The 18,711-nt window shown below is 39.2% G+C and overlaps 1 protein-coding gene across 1 annotated transcript; it reads left to right on the top strand.

Moving 5' to 3' along the window:
* The first annotated feature begins 1,272 nt into the window (after nucleotides 1-1,272).
* cdhr5b (cadherin-related family member 5b) lies at nucleotides 1,273-18,475 on the top strand. The gene is made up of 15 exons (XM_060902934.1): nucleotides 1,273-1,351; nucleotides 2,862-3,031; nucleotides 3,231-3,284; nucleotides 3,394-3,492; nucleotides 3,630-3,716; nucleotides 3,888-3,989; nucleotides 4,079-4,261; nucleotides 4,506-4,596; nucleotides 4,720-4,817; nucleotides 6,418-6,621; nucleotides 15,380-15,493; nucleotides 15,673-15,739; nucleotides 16,160-16,357; nucleotides 17,614-17,789; nucleotides 17,978-18,475. The coding sequence occupies exons 1-15, from the start codon at nucleotides 1,273-1,275 to the stop codon at nucleotides 18,473-18,475; spliced, it is 2,220 nt and encodes a 739-aa protein (XP_060758917.1).
* The last annotated feature ends 236 nt before the right edge of the window (nucleotides 18,476-18,711 follow it).

The following is an 18,711-nucleotide window of genomic DNA, read 5'->3' on the forward strand; positions in this document are numbered from 1 at the left end:
TATTCTAAATATATTATCAAGCACAGTTTGAGTTTTAGCTGTTCATTGAATCATTGTTCAACTACTTTTAAACAATACAAATGTATTATGAATCACATTAATGCTTCTCAATCCCTTGCAAAGGTTCTTAACATGATCTCTGGGTCACAAGAAATCAATAAATGGAGTCCAACATTGTGATTCAAACCTCACGCGAAAACATAAAATAAGCGTTTTTTGGCAAAAAATGAACCTCATGGTGCCGCCATTAGACTTTTGAATATGGTCAAAAAATTTTACAGGATGTCTTTATTGGTGAAAAGGAACACCCAAACAAAAATGCATCAGATTTTATGAAAGTGAGGGCAACTGATGCACCCTAATATGAATATCAGAGTTATTGCTGAATTCATTATAATTTTAACTTGAAGTCTATTGTATTGGACTCATCAACTGTTAGGTGATGGAGATTTGAGTGCAAAACTGTTCTTAGCAATTGCAGTCTTAATGAGAAATATTCTCAGTTAATTACAAGGTGTTGGAGCATCTCTAATTGTAACTCTCGCAATCCATGTGATCATGTTAATCTACAATTAAATCATGTCATCCAGTTAATTTGTTTATACATACAGAAATACAAATAAGTTACAGATACTATCAAGAATTAAATTCATTATTAAACTTGAAGGCAACCCATGTGACATAACAGAGTTTGGTGATTCCTAATGAAAATCCCACCTAACATGAATGACATGACATACTTTTGCTGCTGAAATAAACACAATTTGATGTGTATTAACCAGTTAGACATGTTGCATGTTACACAGTACATGGTCCAGGGTATTAATGTGAGCGTGCTCTTTATTAGAGACACTTCTGCTTTTCATATCCCATTAAATGTGCAGAGAAATACTGGATTCTAGATAAGAGGGTTTTCTGTTTTTATGATCATGGCCTACCCCTTAGATAGTAGAAATAATAATCTAAGTCACTGTACACATCCCATACCCCTTTCTTTTCTTGAGCCTGTCTTGCAATGATCGTGTAAACACTGAAAACTTGGGGTAAACAACTGGTCTATGTCTATTTGTGTCGAAAACACCACAAATCCAGTCCAGACTGACAGGAGATTTGATGGGGCAAAAGTCCATCCCAGTCAGCTTTTTATGACCAATAAAACACAGATAACATCCAATCTCAAAGGTTGGGTCTGAAGCCTGCTTTCTCTCATCAGCTAACATGTTTAATGTGTTGTGCGAAAGAGAACCGGATCGAGCAGAGACCTCTTGAGAAATGGGTCTAAAAAATCTTCTCTCACTCAAAATAGTTTTCTTTCTACTGGGAGTGCTCACCATCAACACTACTGGTCAGAGTAAGTAACCATTATCTGGCTTATGTGGTACACGTTTTAAAAAATAAGGCTTTGACAGTATAAATATGAAAACTTCATTGTGGTTTTGTTGGTTTGATTTATTTTGACAGTTGACATATAAGGCTTGGTCTTATGAACATGGTTAAATTAGAATAAAAGTTTCCCAATCAATAGATTAATCAATGAATTGAAATGTTTAGAAAGTTGCATTCTAAAGCATAGAAAGTAAGCTTGTTTATATAGACATGTAAGAAATGAAAGGAAAACCTGGAGCTCTTTTATTCTTTGGATCAATACAAAATTATTCTGACTGATCAGCTTTATCCTATGACAACAGAGACTTCTATTGTAATGGAAGTGCGCTCTTTCAGGATCCCAGTGCAATGGCACCCAAACACAGAGCATGACAGCTTACTGAAAGGTTTAATGAGTATGAAAATGATGTGCATCATATGCTATGATGCTCACAGTCATCAGATCTCAACCTGAAGATTAAACACTTACGGAGCAACATATTAGACAGCACGCTATATCACTCTCATTAAAAGAACGGTTACATCTTACAGGGAATCTCTTTCAGAAAAATGCTGTTCATCTTTCCAGTACAGTTAGAGAGACTTATAACATCTACACCAAGGTGAAATTAAGCTGTTCTGGTGGCACTGAAGACACTTTATGTTGGGTTTTCCTTTAATTTGTCACCCAATTGTATCTTTATAGTAAGTCATGCAAGTGTTCTGGGTTGTTGAAACTGATGCTAAATGAAGAAATGAATTAAATGTAATGTGAAAAACTGAAATCAACTTTCTTTTAATTGATTTGCATTAGGGTGGATCAGTTGCCCTCACTTTCATAAAATCTGATGCATTTTTGTTTGGGTGTTCCTTTTCACCAATAAAGACATCCTGTAAAATTTTTTGACCATATTCAAAAGTCTAATGGTGGCACCATGAGGTTCATTTTTTTGCCAAAAAACGCTTATTTTATGTTTTCGCGTGAGGTTTGAATCACAATGTTGGACTCCATTTATTGATTTCTTGTGACCCAGAGATCATGTTAAGAACCTTTGCAAGGGATTGAGAAGCATTAAAGTAGTTGAACAATGATTCAATTAACAGCTAAAACTCAAACTGTGCTTGATAATATATTTAGAATATGCACTAAAAATGTGTATCTAAGATATTTGGTATACTCTATAAGGTGCCATAATGTTTCATGAAAAGTGATCGAAATTTTGTTATAAAATAGCAGCTTTTTCCATAACTTTGAGCTCCTGGTGCCACCATTAAACTTTTGAATTTTGTCAAAATATTTCACCCAGTGTGTTTTCTTACCAAAAGGAACATAAAAATGCATCATGATCGGAGGAACTTTTCATTTTTAGGGGGCAACTGATGCACCCTAATTTGCATCTAGTAACTGAAAGCAAATTATGATGTATGCTGCACATCAAAAGGAATAAAAATGATTCTGATTTGAATGCATTGTTTGTCCTGTCTTTTTGTTACAGTTTGCTCAGCCCCACTCGTCGTGGAGTTTTATGAGAACAACACTGTTGGTGCTAGCGTGGCCACAATAACCACTGAGGCAGGGGTCAGCCTTAAATTAACAAACAATCCTGACAATGCCTTCGGATTAAATGGCAATGCTCTTGTGGCAAATAAAGTACTGGACTATGAGGTAATTATTCCTCCCACAAGTGTTCATTTAGCGTGATTTTGTGTAATATACAGCCCATGAAATCTTACTGGGATCACACTGAGAGCTAGATTAGCCTATTCAAATATAAAAGTTTATAAATGTTTTTGTTCCAGTTCCCACTAACCTTTAACTGTTCATGCCAGCTATACATTTTTATTTTTAAATGTGTTTGTCCTAGGCCCTGCCTCCTGGTGGTGGCCTGAGCATTAGTATACTTTGTACGAAGGATGGGGTGGTTCCGGTAAGCTTGCTTATTGTTGATTATTATTTGCTAGCCTTTTTTAAATATAAGTATTGCTATTCCTAAGGCATAATGCTATACTAATTTTAAAAAAAAATAGCCTTTGCAGGAACACCTAAGGGTAACTGTGATTGTGCAAAACATCAACGACATCCCTCCAGTTTTTGAAAAGAACCTGTACACACTGGAAGTTAATGAGGTAGAGCTATTATACTCACATTTCAAAGTACATGCATCATTGAATTCAGTTACAGCTCATTGGGTTTGGTGTGTCAGTGAAGATACTGAAGAAATGTTATTGTCAGTGGAGACTAAAAATGTATAATGTCTCTTAAGCTATCCAAAGTTGGTACAACAGTGGGCAGAATTGAGGCTAAAGACTCTGATTCAGCTCCACTGTACTACCGTCTGGTATCTCCAATGGTAAGTCCAAGTGTTACCTGTTTACTGGAAACAGTCATAAATACTGGCACTGTTCAAAGTGCAGCGAGGTTTAAAAAATACTTCCTCCTTCCTGCTCCCCCTGCCCCCTGCCCTCCCCGCCCCCTGCCCTCCCCCTGCCCTCCCCCTGCCCCCTGCCCTCCCCTTTCTCAGGAAGAATTTGGGCTGAAGACAGAAACTGACCCAGAAATTCTGGTGAAGAAGGTTTTGGATTATGATACTATTAAAGAAGTTACTCTGGATCTCTTTGCTCAGGTACAAGCTGATAAAATATATTTGATTATCATTATAAACATTATATTCATTATTGTATTCATTACATTATGGATTTGGTGACTTTTCAGGACACACCCTTATCTGCAACAGTGACACCATCTTATACTGCCACCACCACTGTCATTGTCACTGTATTAGACATCAACAACCGACCACCATGGTTCCAGCCTTGCACAGAGTTCACTGTTGGCATAGCCAAAGGCTGTGTCACCTCTGGATACACAGGGAACGTCAATTTACATCAGCAAGTGGTATGTTCCCTTCCTATGCTTTCACTACTATGAGATAGCAATACAAGATGAAGAAGTGCTGCTTGATCAAAAGATATAGTTGTATGACACATGTATATTCATCTATAATGGCTAAGGAAGAATCAGGCTAGCAGAGGTGTAGCTTTTAAGGTTATCCACCTAATCAAAACCCACTGATAGCCTGCCATTTGTACTGGTATTTGTCTCCCTGATTAAATGATAATAGGCTTTTCTTAAATCACAGACTGGTGCGTTGACCTTGAAACCTGGTCCAGTGTATGCCATTGATGGAGACAAAGGAAGGAATGACCCAATTAGATATGACATTATTGAAGGTTAGACAAGATTCTGGTGTTGCAAAATTAATCAAGTTAGTTACATTGTTCTACATGCTTTCTTGTGCACAACATTTTTAGACACTATTTCAGTATTTCAAATAATTTTCTGCCCCTGAACAGGAAATGAGGATAACACATTCATTATGAATCAAAACACTGGAGCTATTACAATGAGGCAGCCAGTGGGTGTAGCAGGACCCATTATACTGAGAGTTATGGTAAGTAAACCTCTTAGTTTATACATATAAAGTACACCAAGCTTGGACTTGCACTCATGGGACACTTGACCATCACACCCATATAGTTAGAAGCACACAATTGTATAGAATGCCTTTCTATGCTTTAGCATTATAATTTCTCTCCACTGGAACTAAGAGGCCCAAACATGTTCCAGCATGACAATGCCCCTATGCAGAAAAGTCAGCTCCATGAAGACATGGTGTGCCAAGGTTGGAGTGAAAAACTCGAGTGTCCTGCATGGAGCCCTGACCTCAACCCCACTAAACACCTTTGGAATGAACTGGAATGCTGACTGCACCCCAGTCTCCTCACCCAACATCAGTGCCTGACCCCACTAATGTTCTTGTAGCTGAATAATCACAAATGCCCTCAGCCACACTCCAAAATCTAGTGGAAAGCCTTTCCTGAAGAGTGGTGGTTATAATAATAGAAAAGGCAGGACTAAGTCTGGAGTGAGACGCTCAACAAGCACATGGGTTTGATTGGACAGGTGTCCACATACTTTTGACTGTATATTTATTAGCCCATGTCTTATAAGTGGTCACCCCCTCTACCTTGGCCATCACTGGAAAGGGACCACCACTCTCATTTTTTATTTATTTATATATATAAATAAATAAATAAAAATATCATAAAAAGATAAACTTCATATCTTTATGCCATCATGTAATGTTCTTTATATTATATGGACACACACACACACACACACACACACACACACACACACACACACACACAAAAAAAAAAAGTGTTGCCAGGCAAAACAAACCTCACCCGACCCCCCCCCCCCCAATATTTGACCCCCAACTGCTAAGAAAACTATGAGAGATACCTCATCATGTAGCATATCAATGGAAGCAGAATTGAAAGATGAACATTTTGGATTTGGTTTGAAGTAAATATGATGAATATGAAGGAAGATATCGTGGAAAAATGATTTTGACCTTTTTGGTGACCTTGACCAGATGACCCTCAAAATGTTGGAGGTTCTATTTGAGACTAATGTCCATTTATCCTGAAAGTTTAATGAATGGTCCAGTCGTTTTCTCATAATGTTGCTAACAATAAAAACAAAGAAACAATACCCACCAAAAACAATACCTCGCCCCCTGGACTCAGGTGAGGTAAAAAAATAAATAAATAGATTTTAAAAACTGCAAGCTAATCAAAATAATTTTAATTTTGAGACAGTTTGCCATTTTGACAACACGCGTCCAGCCAGTGGGAAACACTGGGAGTGATGTCATTGGAGTGAAATATTGGGAAATTTGTCACTCAGATCTGCAATGTATTTTGTATGAAATATGCGAGTTTTTCAACACGAGAAGATAAACTTCATATTTGATTTTCTTTCTATTATAAAGACAAACAAACAAAAAGTACCTACATTTATCAAAACAATTCATCAATTTCCTCACGAGTAACATATAGTGATTTATGTCACAGTTTTGAACCTCCATGTCCTGGATGTAGCTCGTATGAAAAACGAGTGGGGTATTTCCCAGCAACACACTTGTGTCTATATAATATATGAGTGGATCATATGTGTTAACTGTATTTCCATCACCCACACTGTAGGCATATGAGTTGGAAAGCCCTGACCTCGCCACCACAACTGTCACACTACAAGTATTGCCAAGTAGCAAGTACCCACCAGAGTTCGTCAAACCCAAATATGAGGGTTTCATCTCAGAGGATGCAGGTGTTGGCAGCCTGGTGCTTGAAAGCAAGTCCAACAGCATACCTCTACAGGTTCAGGCTACAGATGCAGACTTCACTGATGTAAGTCTTAAATACACTCCAGATTTTATATTTTTCTGCCGTTATGTTTAGTCCCATGCAGTTTCAATGCATGTCAAGTCCTTGTAATAGTGTTAATTGAAATTTAATGTCAGTACGAATGATTTGGAGAAAAAGTGTGCAGCTACAATTTTAGTGGAACTGAAAGAGAAAGGAGTTACACAGTATCAACTAATAACCGAAAAACTTGATAATACTATCATCAGAATGCTGAATATCATAGTATTTTTTGATGTAGCTACTGTATATGTAACCAGAATACAAAAACATGAATCATATCTTAGTTGATTTGTTTACTTTGTTTTGAAACTATTCAGGTCATCCACACTCAATAACATTTTTGTCTTATGAGTGAAATCTTTTATCACAAATGACAACACTTAAAATAGATTAGTTGAAATATTCTAGTTAAAAAAAATAAGATTAAAGTCCTCCATAATCATCGATCTTTAGAAAGACCATTTGAGATCAACCAAGGTTGAAGAGTCATTATGTGCGAGAGACTATCCCTGTGGGGCAGCATGGTGGTATACTGGTTAGCACCGTCACCTCACTGCAAGAAGGTTCTGGGTTTGAGCCCAGTGGCCGACAGGGGCCTTTCTGTGTGGAGTTTGCATGTTCTCCCCGTGTCTGTGTGGGTTTCCCCCGCAGTCCAAAGACATGCAGGTTATGTTAATTGGTGGCTCTAAATTGACCATAGGTGTCAAATGACCATAGGTTGTTTGTCTCTATGTGTCAGCCCTACGATGACCTGGCAACTTGTCCAGGGTGTACCCTGCCTCTCGCCCATAGTCAGCTGGGATAGGCTCCAAGCTTGCCTGTGACCCTGCACAGGATATGCGGTTATGGATAAGGGATGGATGGATGGACTATCCCTGTTACTTGCAGATAATAATGTTCTCTTAGCACCATCTGACTTCTAACACACACAAATGTTTTGCTGCTGAATGTGAAGCAACTAGGATGAAAATACTTCCATCCATCCATCCATCCATCCATCCATCCATCCATCCATCCATCCATTATCTATAATACTTATCCTGGGCAGATCGCCAGTTTTTGGCAGGGCTAACACAGAAACAAACCATTCAATTTAGAGTAGCCAGTTGACCTCATCCGCATGTCTTGGACTGTGGGAGGAACCTGGAGCACCCGGAGGAAACCCACAGAGGCATGGGGAGAGAACACAAACTCCACACAGAAAAGTCCCAGTGGGCCACTAGGGTCACACCCACAACCTTCTTGCTGTGAGGCCACCTGCAATGTAAATCATCATCTCCAATTTTGAGGCCTCCCTGAAAAGAGTGGGATGCTCTATTGCTGGGTTGCATGTTATGTCACATCTGCCACATTAGATATGCAAGACATGAAGTGGTGTTCAGCCAAGCTCACTGTTTCACAAAGCGTTACTATCACTGGGGCACCATGCTAGTCCTTAAAATGCCCTACGCTTGCATTGTGTTGGGCTGTTCAAATCAGACAAACCATGAAACTAATAAAAGTTTCTTCCGGGTTCCCTGTGAAGTGATAAAAAGGGTGAAAGACCCAAGGATTTTACCAAAAGACAACAAGAAAGGTAGCTCTTGAACCTTTTGCTGCAATGAAAGGGAGCCGAGTCAAAGAACGGTCAAGTTTGCAGTGATCACTTCGGGAAAGGTTTGTAAATTCCTCTGATTTATTTCATTTGGATTTGCAAATGACTTTTCTCACAATTTTCTGTTATTTCGTGATGTTTTGGTATTTCTGTGGATCTTTATGAATGATTTACTTGGAAGAGAAGAGCAGGAAGGATTGAGAATCAAGCGGCTATGGTTTGTTTACACTTGATACTAAAACTTGTAGGATCCTAGCAACTATCGTAAAGACACATACAAAAAGCCCAAAAATACCTCCTTACCTGGGCATAAACAATACAGGATTTATCTTGTACTGTCTTGATCTCCAGATCTTTAACCCAGCCATATATAAAAAAGTTTTACATCTCCATGCTCTTCCAGGTTTTAATCTGTTTGTCCACATAGTCCAATGTCTGCAGCACCAGGTAGTTTGAGATGTCAGGGAACTCAATGGATGGATAATTTTTACAACTCATAGGAAAAATCCTCCTTTGATAACATGTAAGGATCTATCCCATTGCAAAGAGCAACTTTCTGAAGGTATCTTGACGTGCATTGGCTTCTAAACTGTGAAAATAGTCGGAGATGGTTTCACTAACTCTGTATAATGGCGGCCAAATTGGTTTGTCTGACCACCACGTCATTCACTGAAAGTAAACTTGGAAGCAAAAGTCACGTGACTGAACACAACCTATTCAGGTCAGGGGAGAGACCTTTCCCCAGATGCAGTTTAAGAGTAATGGAAAAATGGAGCGTGAGGGTAAAAAATGGATTGGGCCACCAGAAGTATTATTAAAGTTGCTCTACCAATCTGTGGTGGTGGAGCAGGAGCACAGTTTTTGGATAGATTTTGAAAGAATAATTGTCCAAATAGAGATGTCAGAAATGAGGTTCCTCTGCAGGGTTGCCTCCATGATAGGATGAGGAGCTTAACTATCAGGGAGAGCCCAGAGTAGAACCACTGCTCCTTCAAATCAAGAGGAGACCATTGAAATGGTTCAGGCAACTTACAAGGATGGCCCCTGATGCTGATTTAGGATTTTATCTCACAGGTGGCTTAGGAACATCTTGGCAGTTGCAGTTTCTATTGGGGCCACCAGCTGTTCAACAAATGCTAATCCTGATAAAGTCCTTATTCACAATCCCAAACATTTTAAATTTTATTAAAATACTAATTACCTCTTTTGAGTGACCAGTGACAGCATGCCACAAAAGTGGCTATTTTGTTATGTGGTCACCTTACTAGCTGCTGCAGTAGTATACTTACTGCCCCATTTAGCTTTCATAGAGTTATTATTGCATCTAGTGGTCAAAAAATATGAACTGAAAAAAAATCCCTAATAGAAGCCCATTGAGACAGGAATCATGCTGCCCTGTGATTGGGGAAGGAGCAGTAGATAAGTCAAGTTTATTTTTATAGCGCTTTTAGCAACAGACATTGTCGCAAAGCAGCTTTACAGAAAATTAAAGACTTTAAAGATGAGCTAATTTTATCCCTAATGAGCAAGTCTGTGGTGATGGTGGCAAGGAAAAACTCCCTCAGATGACATGAAGAAGAAACATTGAGAGGAACCAGACTCAAAAGGGAACCCATCCTCATTTGGGTGATAACAGATAACATGATTATAAATAACTCACTTCTATAACTGTGTCCTATATAGTCACAAAGTATAAGCATCCATACATCCCAGTTTACCAAAATACTCTATGCCTAAGGACCCTCCAGATCTATGTTTTTCCCTAATTAAAAAAAAAAAACTATTAACAAAAGGTTTGGCTAAAAAGATATGTTTTCAGTCTAGATTTAAACACGGAGACTGTGTCTGAGTCCCAAACACTACTTGGAAGGCTGTTCCATAACTGTGGGGCTTTGTAAGAAAAGGCTCTGCCCCCTGATGCAGTCTTCACTATATGAGGTACCAACAGATAGCCTGCTCCTGCTAAGTAGGCATGACGGGTCATACGAACCAGAAGTTCACTCAGATACTGTGGTGCAAGACCATTCAGTGCTTTAAAGGTCAATAGTAGTATTTTATAATCAATATGAAATTTGATTGGGAGCCAATGCAGTGTGGATAAGACAGGGGTGATGTGGTCATAACTTCTAGTTCTAGTAGAAGTTACTGCTGCTGCTTTTTGAAATAACTGGAGCTTGTTTATGCACCTATTGGAACGTCCAGACAGTAAGGCATTACAATAATCCAACCTAGAGGTAACAAAAGCATGAAGTAGTTTTTCTGCATTATGTAGTGATATTATATATTAGCAATATTTCTGAGATGAAAGAAAGCTATCTGGGTGATGTTATCAATATGAGTTTCAAATGAAAGACTGGGGTCAATAATCACCCTGAGATCTTTTACTGCTGCATGTGAAGAGACAGAAAGGTCATCCAGAGCTACTGTGTAAACAGAAAACCTACTTCTAGCTGTATGTGATCCTAGTACAAGTACTTCTGTCTTGTCAGAGTTAAATAGAAGGAAGTTAATAAGTATCCAGTGTATAATGTCCTTTACACATACCTCAATTCTATTAAGCTGGTGTCTCTCATCTGGCTTTGCAGAAATATATAACTGTGTGTCATCAGCATAACAGTGGAAACTAATACCATGCTTACAAATAATATCACCCAGAGGTAAGATACATAAAGAAAAAAGCAGTGAACCTAAGAAAGAACCTTGTGGAACACCAGACTTTATCTCAGTATGTATATATGAAAAATTACCATTTACAAATCAACAAACCGACAGCGATCAGTTAAATAAGACCTGACTGAGGAGAGGGCTGTTCCCTTGACTCCCACAAAATTTTCTAGTCTAGCCAGGAGATTGGAATGACCAATGGTGTCAAAGGCTGCACGAAGATCAAGCAATACAAGCAGGGAAACATAGCCCTGATCAGACGCCAACAGTAGGTCATTTACTACTTTAACCAGTGCTGTCTCTGTGCTATGATGAGGTCTAAATTCTGATTGATACATTTTATGGATGTTATTCTTATGTAGATACAAGCATTATTGCTGTGCCACAGCTTTTTCTAGGATCTTGGAGACTAAAGGGAGTTTTGATATTGGCCTATAATTGGACATCTGACAGGGGTCGAGGTCAGGTTTTTTCATCAGGGGTTTGATAACTGCTAGTTTAAAGGATTTGGGTACACAGCCAATTCTAAGGGAAAAATTGATTATTTTTAGAAGAGGTTCAATTGCTTCTGGTATTATCTGTTTGAAGAGTCATGTAGGGAAGGGATTTAGTACACAAGTTGAAGATTTTCATGTGGAAATTAACGAAATTAGATTCATTTCCCTAAGGAGAGTAAAACATTCTAATTGCTACTGATACAGTTATACAGTGGTGCTTGAAAGTTTGTGAACCCTTTAGAATTTTCTATATTTCTGCATAAATATGACCAAAAACATCATCAGATTTTCACACAAGTCCTAAAAGTAAATAGACAAAAAATATTATACTTGGTCATTTATTTATTTATTGAGGAAAATCATCCAATATTACATATCTGTGAGTGGCAAAAGTATGTGAACCTCTAGGATTAGCAGTTAATTTGAAGGTGAAATTAGAGACCGGTGTTTTCAATCAGTGGTATGACAATCAGGTGTGAGTGGGCACCCTGTTTTATTTAAAGAACAGGGATCTATCAAAGTCTGATCTTCACAACACATATGTTTGTGGAAGTGTATCATGGCACGAACAAAGGAGATTTCTGAGGACCTCAGAAAAAGCGTTGTTGATACTCATCAGGCTGGAAAAGGTTACAAAACCATCTCTAAAGAGTTTGGACTCCACCAATCCACAGTCAGACAGATTGTGTACAAATGGAGGAAATTCAAGACCATTGTTACCCTCCCCAGGAGTGGTCGACCAACAAAGATCACTCCAAGACCAAGGTGTGTAATAGTCGGCGAGGTCACAAAGGACCCCAGGGTAACTTCTAAGCAACTGAAGGCTTCTCTCACATTGGGTAATGTTAATGTTCATGAGTCCACCATCAGAACACTGAACAACAATGGTGTACATGGCAGGGTTGCAAAGAGAAAGCCACTGCTCTCCAAAAAGAACATTGCTGCTCATCTGCAGTTTGCTAAAGATCACGTGGACAAGCCAGAAGGCCATTGGAAAAATGTTTTGTGGACGGATGAGACCAAAATAGAACTTTTTGGTTTAAATGAGAAGTGTTATGTTTGGAGAAAGGAAAAGACTGCAATCCAGCATAAGAACCTTATCCCATCTGTGAAACATGGTGGTGGTAGTATCATGGTTTGGGCCTGTTTTGCTGCATCTGGGCCAGGATGGCTTGCCATCGTTGATGGAACAATGAATTCTGAATTATACCAATGAATTCTAGAGGAAAATGTCAGGACATCTGTCCATGAACTGAATCTCAAGAGAAGGTGGGTCATGCAGCAAGACAACGACCCTAAGCACACAATTCATTCTACCAAAGAATGGTTAAAGAAGAAGAAAGTTAATGTTTTGGAATGGCCAAGTCAAAGTCCTGACCTTAATCCAATCGAAATGTTGTGGAAGGGCCTGAAGCGAGCAGTTCATGTGAGGAAACCCACCAACATCCCAGAGTTGAAGCTGTTCTGCACGGAGGAACAGGCTAAAATCCCTCCAAGCCGGTGTGCAGGACTGATTAACAGTTACCGGAAACGTTTAGTTGCAGTTATTGCTGCACAAGGGGGTCACACCAGATACTGAAAGCAAAGGTTCACATACTTTTGCCACTCACAGATATGTAATATTGGATCATCTTCCTTAATAAATAAATGACCAAGTATAATATTTTTTGTCTTATTTGTTTAACTGGGTTCTCTTTATGTACTGTTAGGACTTGTGTGACAATCTGATGATGTTTTAGGTCATATTTATGCAGAAATATAGAAAATACTAAAGGGTTCACAAACTTTTAAGCACCACTGTAAATAATGGAATTGACTGGGTAGACTTATTTTTTGAGGCTTCATATGTTATATTAGGATGAAGAACTTCAAATGCATTGAATTTATAACCAGGTTTTTGTGTCATGCCTAGATAATCATTATAAATAACTGCAATGCCTCCTCCTCTGCCAGTTAGACGAGGCTGGTGTATCTAGGAGGACTAGGTTCGTTTAATGCTATATATTAATTTGGCTTAATCCATGTTTCTGTTAAACACAGTACATTAAACTCCTGATCAGTAATAATGGGTGGCACAGTGGTGTAGTGGTTAGCACTGTTGCCAAGAAGGTTCTGGGTTCGAGCTCAGTGGCCGACAGGGGGGCTTTCTGTGTGGAGTTTGCAAGTTCTCCCCGTGTCTGCATGGGTTTCCTCCAGGTGCTCCTGTTTACCCTACAGTTCAAAGACATGTGGTGAAGTTAACATGGGGCAGCCATGGCCTGAGGTTGGGATGAAGTGCCCTTGAACAAGGCACCTAACCCCCAACTGCTCCTTGGATGCTGTAGCATAGCTGCCCACTGCCCTGGGTATGTGTGTGTGCTCATTGCTCACTTGTGTGTGCATGTTCACTGCTTCAGATGGGTTAAATGCAGAGGAGGAATTTCACTGTGCTTAAGTATGTGCTTGAGTGTCTTAAAAGTTCATTAACAGTTAGCACTTTAGATGTAAGAGATCTAATATTTAATAGCCCTACCTTTAGATCAAAGATGCTGGCAGTGACTGTACAGTCAGTATGATATACTTTTATATTAATTAGATTACTAGAACAAACTCTCAGAGTATTTCTACCTTTCTTATAGTTCGGGGAACAGACACAGTCTCAATATCATGGCACCTGAGTGACAACTCTGTGCAGCTAGCAGACAGTCGGTTTAGCCTGTTTGTCTGCTCCCTGGCCTTGGCTCTGGATTGTCAAAAGTTAACTAGGCCTGTTCTGAGACTAATGAGCTATGCTGCAAGAAATGAGAGCAGCACCTTCCCAAGTGGGATGGATACCGTCCTGCCCTAACAGGCCAGCCTTGCCTTTAAAACTACTCCAATTGTCTATAAAGCCCACACTGTTTTCAGAGCACCACCTGGACAACCAGCAATTCACCAACTATAACCTACTGTAAGCTACATCGCCATGCCACATTGGGATGGGGCCAGAGCATACTACAGCATTGGACATCGCCTTCGCTAATTTAACACCTCTACAAAGTTACTCTTTGTAACTTCAGACTGACGAAGGCGTATATCATTAGCTCCTACATAGATAACTATCTTTGAGAATCTGTGCTTGTCTAAGACCCTAAGATTACCTGCTATGTCCAGCACCCTGGCTCCCGATATACACTTGACTACAGCTGCTGGTGCCCCTAAAGGCCTAGCTAATTTCACGTGCTGTAAGACAGAATCTCCAATAACCATAAGCATAGTATAACATAGTTGCAAGATCTTGTTTTATATGAAATAATCTGAATTAAATCTAATACATTTCCACAAGCAACATTGACAAATCAAACTAAGTGTGTGTGTGTGGGGGGGGGGGGGGGGGGTTGTTTGTTTTTTGTTTGTTTTTGAGATGTAGTTGGGTTGGAAAGGTTTGATGAAACCTGGCAACCCCAGTTAAAGATATTAGCTGTAATATTATAGCGTACCAGTCAAAAGTTTGTACACCCCTACTCATTCATAGGTTTCTCTGTGTTCTGACCATTTTCTACACTGTAGAGCAATACTGAAGACGTCAAAACTATGAAATAATATATGGAACATATATAGAATTATATGGCAAACAAAAAAAGTGTAAAAAAAGTTTCATATTTTAGATTCTTCAAAGTATACACCTGCTATATCATTCAAACTTGGTTGAAATTGTGTAAAACCGCTCAAAACAAGCTGCTGGTCTGTAAGCTGGATTTCAATTGGCTATTCTGAGATTACTTCATAAATTCATTAGAATTTTAGTCTACGCATAAGTGTGATAGTCTATAAACTTATTTTTGTTTGGGACTATGTTGTGTTTAATGTCATCCTGTCCCACCATAATCTTTGGTCATGGGCCACAGGTACTGCTCGGGATCCCTCTGTCTGTTGCTACTGCAACTTTCACCAGGAAAAGAGGAAAGAAAATGACTGAATTAACATATTTAAAGGTCTAAGTTGTTTTATATGGCTCTCTTTGTAGGGAGTAAATCCTAACATTACATTTGAGGTTCCTGTAGACAGTGTCTTTAAAGTCACTCCAGAGGGCTTCATAATCATGACAAGAGCAGCTCCTCCTGGCAATGTGAACATGCAAGTATGCATTTTGCTTTATTTCAAATATGAAATAAGATTTTTGTCATTCTTACCAGTTGCAAAGGAGCAAATTTTGGCACACACACACTATATATATATATATATATATATATATATATATATATATATATATATATATATAAAGTGTGTGTGTACTTTTTTTTTTTGTTCTTGTTCTAGATAAGTGTAGTTGATCCAACAACTGGTGAATTCAGCACAACCTCTCTCTCTGTAGAAGTCACTCCAGGTGAGAAGAGATAAACATCAATTACTCTAGGAAGTGTTAATTATTATCTCATATTTATTATATCCTATCCAGACTTGACAATCCCTAACATTATAGCCATAATAGAAACTAACAGAGAAATCATTTTGACACACCTGAGGAATGAGGAAATCTCTCATACCCTTTCAGCTTGTTCAGCTTTCCCCTCTGCGGGAATTTGCATAATGTTGCTTGCTTGTGCTGCATTTAAGGGAAACATGCAGGTGCTGGGAGGCTTGCGAGTAGGTCTCTTTGTCTAGCCATTTCAAAAAAATTCAATAAATTACGTCTAGCCAAATTCAAAAGAATAATGTAAATGGAAATATACTGAATTTTAAAATAATTTTCTTGAATTGGCTGGATTGCAAAGGACTTCATGAGTATTCCCGCTGTTTTTTTTAGGAGTCACAACCATGGCTACTACCACAGTCACAGAGCTAACGGAAAGCACCTCCAGTCCACACACCACTACCACAGTCACAGAGCTAACGGAAAGCACCTCCAGTCCACACACCACTACCACAGTCACAGAGCTAACGGAAAGCACCTCCAGTCCACACACCACTACCACAGTCACAGAGCTAACGGAAAGCACCTCCAGTCCACACACCACTACCACAGTCACAGGTACATGCACAGATGGACATGCATTTACCTGAACCCTAACCCATCCACACATATCTTTTCTGTTGCACTGTAATCAGTGTTGTAGTCGAGTCACTAAACCTCAAATCCAGTCTCGAGTCCTCTGTGTTCAAGTCCGAGTCAAGCCCGTCATTAAAAAAAACATTTTGAGTTGAGTCCAAGAGCAAGACTCCATCCGCACCATTTGACGGTGGTTGTTGCTGCCTTTATGTGAAAGCGTCTCTGCTACTGTGTTGGACTAACGTTACTGCTCGACCGCCCTATTTTAGTTAATAGACTACAGATAAAAAGCTTGTTCATCACTCAGCAAGCTCCGCCCACTATCAACAGGGCAAATAACATGAGAGAGGGTTAACACTCGCTTGTTCATCGGTCACCAAGCAAACCCCGCTATCAACAGAGCAATGAACGCAGCGTGTCACTTACTTCTCTGAGTGGAGTCTTACCAAATGATGATTGAAGTTCGAGGTCGTCCCCATTGTCTCCTCGATAGTTCTTCTACATATGGAACACATAGCAGTGCATTTTTTCCCACTGCACAAGAAGTCTGTATAAGCAAAGCAGACAATCCTACGAGTGTTCTCTCCAGGCATTTTAGCACCAGTAACGTTAGTTTGTTTCTGAACATGACATATGAACAGGTGAATATGCATTCTCTTACACAAAATTAGTGTAAAAAATAATGTAGATATAAATATCTTATGCCAAATTATTATGGCATGTTACAAAAAATAAAGAAAAAAATCAGAGTCCTCATTTCCAATTTACAAGTCTGAATCATCAGTGCTCAAGTCCAAGTCAAGTCACGAGTCCTTAAAATTAGGGCACAAGTCAGACTCGAGTCCAAGTCCTGGTCTCAAGTACTATAAGCCTGGCTAGACTATTCTCTGTATTCCCTCTAGGTCATATCAAACATGCTGTGGGTGATTACTGCATGCTTGAGCTCTGCTTTTGCATCTGCTTGTGTTTGCTGGTCAATGTGAAATGTATGTTACGATGCCTATGATGTAGGGTTTTTAGGGCGTATTAAAAAAAAAATCACACATTGTATCATCATAATCATAAGAGTTTGCATAATCTGGTATCTGGGATTGGGTAAATTGTAATACAAATCATGCTACAACTGATTGGGTTTTGTGGTCTGTTATTCCTGTCCTTTATCTATTGTGAAAAGGTTTTACATTGTGGCCATGTCATGATGTTTGTTTCAGAAGGGATGCATTTGCCGTCGGGTGACTTCAGGACGGAGGACATGGTAGCTCTGGGGGTGAGTTTGGCTATAGCGCTGCTGGTCTGCTTTGTGGTTATTGGTTTTCTGGCCTACAACATCAGACGCTTCAGTGCAGACTGGAAGAAGCTGTCCGAGATCAGCATCTTCCACAGCTCGGTGAGTTGCTTAAACAAGCAATAGGAGGATACTGAAGTCTGTAAATGGATTTATATGTATTTAATGCATCATCTGTAATCTTATGACCAAATTACTTTTTAACTGTGGATTGATGTCTGAATTTGGGGCTTTGGGATATAGATCATGCATACATTTCTCTCTTTTTTTGGTCCTGTTGGGGTCTGCAGCTGAGTGGGGGTTCAGGTGGGCCTAAAGATGGAGTGCAGTACACCAGTGAAGACTTTCAGGTTGATGGAGACAAAGACAGTGTGAATTTGAAGCAGGCAGCAGAGTTGCCATTGCCACGAGGGCCAGAGCTGAGCCACAGAGTTCCAGAGGTTCTGAAGACACAGCGCAGCAGTCCAACCATGCAGAGCAAGAACAGTAATGATAACCCCACTCTTCCTACAGACTCCAGCAGCCAATATAGCTTAGATAACACAGATAATGAGAAAGAAGTGAAACCCATTCTCACCAAGGAGCGGCGCACGGATGAGGGGTACAAAGCTGTGTGGTTTAAGGCAGACATCGACCCTAATGACAAGGAGGAAGTGGTCATTTCTGACAGAGACCAGGACATCGACCTTGATGATGATGATGATGATGATCATGAGGATGATGATCATGATCATAGTGATGGTGATGATGATGATGATGAGGAAGATCCTAACTTAGTTCACTTATAGCAGGCTGTTAGGTTTGCTGTCTTGAAATATTAACTATTTTCATACATTTAGAATTTCTGAATATGTTTTTTAATCTATCTAGTGTGCTTTTGATCTTTTAACTTTTTAAATATACAAGCACACACTATAGTGCAATACATACTGTATACTTAATAGTTTTAGAAAATATTAACTGCCTAATAACATAATATACAAGTTTGATGGCGATACGAATATAAGATTTAAATATAAGCTTT

This window comes from Neoarius graeffei, chromosome 2, assembly GCF_027579695.1.
Source record: "Neoarius graeffei isolate fNeoGra1 chromosome 2, fNeoGra1.pri, whole genome shotgun sequence".
NCBI classification, from domain to species: Eukaryota; Metazoa; Chordata; class Actinopteri; order Siluriformes; family Ariidae; genus Neoarius; species Neoarius graeffei.

Coding starts and splice junctions, on each gene's coding strand:
- cdhr5b (XM_060902934.1), top strand. CDS start 1,273: ATGGGTCTAAAAAATCTTCTCTCACTCAAAATAGTTTTCTTTCTACTG. Junction 3,285..3,393: donor TACTTTGTACGAAGGATGGG/GTGGTTCCGGTA, acceptor AAAAAAAAATAG/CCTTTGCAGGAACACCTAAG. Junction 4,818..6,417: donor CCATTATACTGAGAGTTATG/GTAAGTAAACCT, acceptor CCCACACTGTAG/GCATATGAGTTGGAAAGCCC.